Source organism: Palaemon carinicauda, chromosome 11 (assembly GCF_036898095.1).
Source record: "Palaemon carinicauda isolate YSFRI2023 chromosome 11, ASM3689809v2, whole genome shotgun sequence".
NCBI classification, from domain to species: Eukaryota; Metazoa; Arthropoda; class Malacostraca; order Decapoda; family Palaemonidae; genus Palaemon; species Palaemon carinicauda.
This window is the reverse complement of record NC_090735.1, coordinates 120,018,950-120,026,449: the sequence shown is the minus strand read 5'-3', so window position 1 is coordinate 120,026,449 and position 7,500 is coordinate 120,018,950. Positions and strand designations below refer to the sequence as shown.

The 7,500-nt window shown below is 42.7% G+C and overlaps 1 protein-coding gene across 1 annotated transcript in view; it reads left to right on the top strand.

Annotated features, from left to right (window-relative positions):
• The window catches only part of LOC137650149 (uncharacterized), a 90,201-nt gene that overhangs the window by 31,412 nt on the left and 51,289 nt on the right, over window positions 1-7,500 (top strand). The window contains exon 6 of the mRNA XM_068383302.1: window positions 5,541-5,705. Within this exon, the coding sequence (XP_068239403.1) occupies window positions 5,541-5,705 (165 nt within the window). The remainder of the gene's footprint in view (window positions 1-5,540; window positions 5,706-7,500) is intronic.

Genomic DNA, 7,500 nt, shown 5'->3' with positions numbered 1-7,500 from the left:
TCTTTCTCATGAAGAGAAAGAAGTCTTCAAAATTCTTCTTTTGCTTTTCATGACTGCCTTCCTGATTCCACTTGTCGTTGATTCCTTTCTTCTTAGAAGAAAGAAGTCTTCAAAACAAAAATCTTGAAGAATTCTTCTTTCTCTCCATGAGGGAGAAAAAGTCTTCAAAACAAGAATCTTGAAGACTTCTTCCTCATGAAGAGAAAGAAGTCTTCAAAATTCTTCTTTTGCTTTTCATGACTGCCTTCCTGATTCCACTTGTCGTTGATCCCTTTCTTCTTAGAAGAAAGAAGTATTCAAAACAAGAATCTTGAAGACTTCTTCTTTCTCTCCATGAGGAAAAAGAAGTCTTCGAAACAAGAACCTTGAAGACTTCTTCTTCCTCATGAAGAGAAAGAAGTCTTCAAGATTCTTGTTTTGCTATTCATGACTGCCCTCCTGATTCCACCCTTCATGTTTTTTTAAAAATAAGCTAGATACAGGAACTCTCTATTGTTGGCTGGGCGGGGCTCCCCCGCTCCTGCAAGCCCGAAGGGCCTCCCCCTTCCCGCTGGCAGGACGGGGCTCCCCCTTCCCGCTGGCAGGGCAGGGCTCCCCCCTTCCCGCTGGCAGGGCGGGGCTCCCCCCTTCCCGCTGGCAGGGCGGGGCTCCCCCCTTCCCGCTGGCAGGGCTGGGCCTCCCCCTTCCCGCTGGCAGGGCGGGGCTCCCCCCTTCCCGCTGGCAGGGCGGGGCTCCCCCCTTCCCGCTGGCAGGGTGGGGCTCCCCCCTTCCTGCTGGCAGGGCGGGGCCTCCCCCTTCCCGCTGGCAGGGTGGGGCTCCCCCTTCCCGCTGGCAGGGCGGGGCCCCCCCTTCCCGCTGGTAGGGCGGGCTCCCCCCTTCCCGCTGGCAAGGTGGGCCTCCCCCTTCCCGCTGGCAGGGCGGGTCTCCCCTTTCCTGCTGGCAGGGCGGGCCTCCCCCTTCCCGCTGGCAGGGCGGGGCTCTCCCCTTCCCGCTGGCAGGGCGGGGCTCCCCCTTTCCCACTGGCAGGGCGGAGCTCCCCCCTTCCCGCTGGCAGGTCGGGGCTTCCCCCTTCCCGCTGGCAGGGCGGGGCTCCCCCCTTCCCGCTGGCAGGGCGGGGCTCCCCCCTTCCCGCTGGCAGGGCGGGGCTCCCCCCTTCCCGCTGGCAGGGTGGGGCTCCCCCCTTCCTGCTGGCAGGGCGGGGCCTCCCCCTTCCCGCTGGCAGGGTGGGGCTCCCCCCTTCCCGCTGGCAGGGCGGGGCCCCCCCTTCCCGCTGGTAAGGCGGCCTCCCCCCTTCCCGCTGGCAAGGTGGGCCTCCCCCCTTCCCGCTGGCAGGGCGGGCCTCCCCCTTCCCGCTGGCAGGGCGGGTGTCCCCCTTCCCGCTGGCAGGGCGAGGCTCCCCCCTTCCCGCTGGCAGGGCGGGGCTCCCCCTTTCCCACTGGCAGGGTGGAGCTCCCCCCTTCCCGCTGGCAGGTCGGGGCTTCCCCCCTTCCCGCTGGCAGGGCGGGGCTCCCCCCTTCCTGCTGGCAGGGCGGGGCTCCCACCTTCCCGCTGGCAGGGCGGGCTCCCCCCTTCCCGCTGGCAGGGCTGGCCTCCCCCCTTCCAGCTGGCAGGGTGGGGCTCCCCCCATCCCGCTGGCAGGGTGGGGCTCCCCCCTTCCCGCTAGCAGGGCGAAGCTCCCCCTTCCCGCTGGCAGAGCGGGGCTCCCTCCTTCCCGCTGGCAGGGCGGGGCTCCCCCCTTCCCGCTGGCAGGGCGGGGCTCCCCCCTTCCTGGTGGCAGGGTGGGGCTCCCCCCTTCCCGCTAGCAGGGTGGGGCTCCCCCTTCCTGCTGGCAGGGTGGGGCTCCCCCCTTGCCACTGGTTGGGCAGGGCTCCCCCTCTCCTGCTGACAGGCAGGGGATTCCCTCCCTTCCTGCTGGCAGGGCAGGGCTCTACCCCCTCCCACTGGCAGGGTGGTGCTCCCCCCCTTCCCGGTGGCAGGGCGGGGCTTTCCCGTTTTCTGCTGGCAGGATTGGGCTCCTCCTTTCCCGCTGGCAGGGCAGGGCTCCCCCCTTCTTGCTGGCAGGGCAGGGCTACCCTTTTTCCCTCCCAGGGCTGGGCTCCACCTTTCTGGCTGGCATGGCAGGGTTCCCGTTGAAAAATCTTAGAAATACTGTAATTATATATATATATATATATATATACATATATATATTTACATATATATATATATATATATATGCCTATCTACATATATACCTATATATATATATATATATATATATGTATATATATATATATATATATTAAAAAAGCCATATATTTTTTATACATTAATGTCTGGATTCTCTTAAGGACCTCGGTATCAGAGCCCCAGGCGAAATCACAAAAAGACAACAGCTTCTGACTGGCCGGGAGTCGAACTCTGGTCCAGTGTACTTGTATGAACATTGACATACCACTTGGCCAAGTGGTATGTCAATGTTCATACAAGTTTCCTGTGTGTGAATATAATATATATATATATATATATATACATACATATATATATATATATATATATACAGTATATATTAATATATATATATATATATATATACATACATATGTATATATATATATATATATATAGTATATATATATATATATATATATACATATATATATATATATATATATACACAAACATAGTTGTCGTACAGTTTGGAGAATGGGCAGTAGCCTACTAGACACAGATCCCGATATAGCAGCGTTAAATTGACCCTCAAAGGGCATATGACAAGCATTAATTTAGAACAAATAATCAGAATCTTGATGCTGTAATTTTCAGCACAGTTTGAGGGTTCTATCCGGGTTGGTTCTTCAGGTCGTATTCTCCGGTATGGTGGAAACTCTTAAACTGGACTTTTGAATCTTCTCAGGAATGGGTTCAGTCATACGAGGCCGTCATCTTTACAGAATCCAAATTCTTCCATGTAGATTCCAACTGTACTTTGAACTGATCCAGTTCCATAAGCATCAGACACCAGCTGATCAAAGATGTCCCAGTCACCATGAAATAGTTCCTTCAGGTTGATCCTTAACCACATCACTATTACTGATTACTGAAACTGGGCACTGTCCAGCTGCTACATTCTCATTTACATCTTCCAGTAAGCTGTCCAAAAACCAGGGTAATAAAACTAGAAAAATAAATACATGTACCGTAAAAACGAAACTATACAATACGAACTGAAAATGCTAAGCTAAAAAGGGAGAGAAACATTGCTTACAACCTTGAAATTAAGTTCTTTAAAGCGCACCCCCCCCCCCTTGCCCCATTGCTACCATATTCTAAATAAATTTTGTGAATTTGTTTACGAACTCTAGCCCAAAATTAGTTTTATTCAAATATAATTCTGTTTTATCTATTGAAATCCTTGGTGTCTTGTCCCTTATAAATGCGTGACTTTATTCTTTTTTTTTCCCCTGTCGTTTCATAAATTGCACTCTTAAAGACGTAGCACAACAGATTATCGGTAACTAGATAATGTCAGCTTAGTTAGAAATGAAGTTTGTAATCTCAACACTGAAATGGATAACGCGGAGTCAAGTTGCCAACTAATCATAAAGAGTTCATCTGTAACATAACTGGTAAGAATGAACATCTTGGCCAGACAATCTTCTTTGACTTAATATTCTCTCCCTCTCTCACTCCTCGCTCTCACCCCTTCTCACTCTCACCCCTTCTCGCTCTCACCACCCTAGGACTCTTTCACTCTTTATCACTTCTTCACCAACCTCTCTCTCTCTCTCTCTCTCTCTCTCTCTGAATGTCATTTAGGCCGGTATACTTCATGTATGGTGTTGTTTTTTTCATTATTATTTTACATCGAACCATATCTGAAAGTACTTTTTCTTTCATCGGTGACTTGAACAACCCTTATGTCGAACTAATCTAATGTAGCTGTTAACGGAAGGAATTGTTTAGCTGCGATACTCCAATAATTTCTACATGATTTTGCGGATTCATAATATATATATATATATATATATATATATATGTGTGTGTGTGTGTGTGTGTGTGTGTGTGTGTATTCAGTATTTGCAGCGGATATTCGAAACGTCAAATTATAAAACAGAATGAAATATGGCAACTCGATTTCTAAAATTTTAATACTTTCACTAGCCCCTTTGCAGTCTTTGATTCGTTAAGGTTGGTGAGGGCTCCGCCCATTTCGTAAAAGTAGTAAGAAGAGCAATACCTTTTCTGTTTTGTCATGGGAACACTAGACATCTGACAAAAGATTTCCCTCGAGTGTCTGCGTTCTTTTGATTTTAACTGTACATATACATATATATATATAAATAAAGATATATATATATATATATATATACTGTATATTGATGTGTATATATACATATATATAAATATATATATATTATATATATATATATATATATGTGTGTGTGTGTGTATATATACACATATATATACATATGTTTATATATATGTATATATATTAAAAAAAATATATATATATATATATATATATATATATATTTATGTATATATATATATAAATTCCTATCAAAACTTTTGTTGTTCAGGTGACTACTAGTTCTTAAAATATATAAGAAATTGATTAGCGCGATAGTGAGCGACATTCAACAGGTTCCAAATATAGTACTCGTCCCGAGTTGTACCTATCTAGTAGTTTACTATAGGCATTACTAAAGGGTCTTTGCGTGGGTCTTTGAAATCCTTACGGCACCTGCATTATAACGCTTTACTTCGCCTCTGTCCAACTTCCTGTAAATTAAACATCATACTGTAATTTGAAAGATTTTCCCCGGATTGCACATCGAAACAGACTTAGCTAGCCGATCACTCACGGCCCAAATGTATATATCCGTCAACGCACATCGAGGATTCACATATATTCAGTTATAATGTGATATTCACAGAAGTAAGTGTATCGAAATAAGGTGATGAAACGGACATTAAGAGACCTTTGTGTCTTGATGATAATAATAATAATAATAATAATAATAATAATAATAATAATAATAATAATAATAATAATAATAATAATAATAATAATAATAGTAGTAGTAGTAGTAGTAATAATAATAATAATAATAATAATAATAATAATAATAATAATAATAATAATAATAATAATAATAATAATAATATACATATCGCGTAGTCATTGCCACGAGTTTATTCATTGCCTGTTGAGAGACCTTGGAGTTAAAGTTTACACTTTGCGCCTACCTCCTTGTAGTTTAGATAGAACGACAATAACCTGTTCTCTCCTTTATACATGTTTTCTCCATCTCCCCGTCTATAACTATGGCGATCATGAACATCCTATGTTCTGTCTCAGTCCATCCTCATCAGTTCTGAAACTTTTCTCTTCTCGTCCCACTAATGTACTCTCTCCATACATATGCTTAACAAGTCCCAAATACTTGAATATTTGAGCTCTAAACCTAACTAGTTGATTAACTTGAGAATTCAGCATAGTCAGTTGAATGTTCAATAAATACAACTCATATAATTTGTGTTCTCTTTTTCAGTTTGTACTCCAGGCCACTGAACGCCACTGAGGTGTCAAGTCTATTTCTCTGCTCGCAGGAATTTGAAGAAGGGGACCTGGTTGCTTGGTCCAAGGCAGAATGGGAAATCAGTGGTCCTGTAACTATCGAGGAAGTTGCTGATATAGAATATTGTCTTCAGAATAAGTGAGTTTATGTTGGAGGTGGCATAGGAGATTTTCAATCTCAGTAGGAATGAAGACCTATAAGGTCAGAAGACCTAATGTAGTTTTTTTTTTTTTTTTTTCATATTACCCCTTTGTATCACAAATTTAATAAGTTTACGTAGTTTCAATTATCATAACTGAAACGTTAAGTCACAGATATTTATCTTTGTTTTTAAAATAATTTTCAATTAATATTTTTCTTTCGGGTAACTGTAATGCTAGGAAAAACCCCATGCCCCATTCGTGCTTACATTTTACGTTCACCCACTTCAGGTTTAAATTCGTTGTCTTCGCCGAGAGGAAACCTTACGATGGAGCAAAACATTTCTGTCAAAGTCTAAAGTCAACACTGGCACTCCCTCGTAACTCAAAGGAGAACGGTCTTCTGTATTACGCCTCCGAACCTTTCAGTGAAGTGTGCCAACCGCACAATCATGCCACCGCTTTCTTTTGGCTCGGTGCTACTAGCAAAAAAAAGGGAAATTGGAGTGATCAACAGGTTAGTCTTCATGAAATAGGTGGCGAGGAGAATTTACCTTGATTCCTTTTTGTATTTTATGTATTCTTTGATGCATGCCATGTAACTTCATTGCTTCCATGCCGTCCTCAGTTATATCTTTAATGTAGTGATGCCAGAGTAATGTCAACCTTTCAGTCATTATACCAGTTTATAGTGCCTCCTTGTTGGTACAGTCGAGAATTTTTTGCAACACTACACTTTGTGATATTTCTTTTAAAATGTGCCGAAAGAAAAATGTTCTATTGCAAATCATACTATGTTGAAGTTAAGCATTTAAAAGAGAAAAATTTAAGGGAAATCTCAAAATACGACGGAAAGAGGTCTATGTTATTTTTACTATACATGATTTTTCCCCCATTTTATTCAAACAAGATTCACTGTGGCATGAAGTGCAAAAAACAAGGATAATGTGGTCCCTAAATACCCTAGTAATCTGGGTAACACCTAGATAAAGAACCTGTACTTTTTATCAAGGGAAAATCTATTCTTGAAAACAGTTGACTCTTTCCTCTTCAGAGTTATTCCCGTTAATCCAAAGAAATTACCGGAATCAAGTTGATTATCTTTTGTTTTACCCAAAATAAAGATCTTATAATTCTTTTCAAGAGAAAATCACCATTTTCTCCTTCTCCAGAGTGGTCTCCAGTGTTATTCCAACAGAATTATTGAATATCTTTGTTTTCTCCTTCTTCAAAATTGCCCTTTTCGATTATTTCAAAGGGATTATTGAAATCCAGTTGATTATTGGTCTTTTTTCCTTAGATAAAGATCTTGTACTTCTTTATCAAAGGAAAATCTATCCTTGAAAATCGTTGTCTCTTTCTATTTCAGAGTTGCCCTTCTCTGTTATTCACAAAATTACTGGAATAGAGTTGACGATCCTTCCCTTTTTGGCAGGTAAAGATCTTACACTTAATTTTCAAAGAGAATCCATCTTTAAAAGCTCTCTTCTTCGTCTTCAGAGCTGCTTTTATTTTCATTATTTCCACATAATTACTGGAATCGTGTTATGAGCCTTTCTTTATTTCACCAGATAAAGATCTTGTACTTCTTTATCAAGGGAAAATCCATACTTGAAAACCATATCCTCACTGCTCTTCAGAGTTGTCCATCTCGGTTATTCCAACTGATATACTGGAATCAAGTTGATTATCCGTCCTATTTTGCGAGATGAAGATCTTTTGCTTCTTTATCAAGGGAAAATCTATCGTGAAAACCCTTTTCTCCTACCTCTTCAGAGTTGCCTTTTAATTCT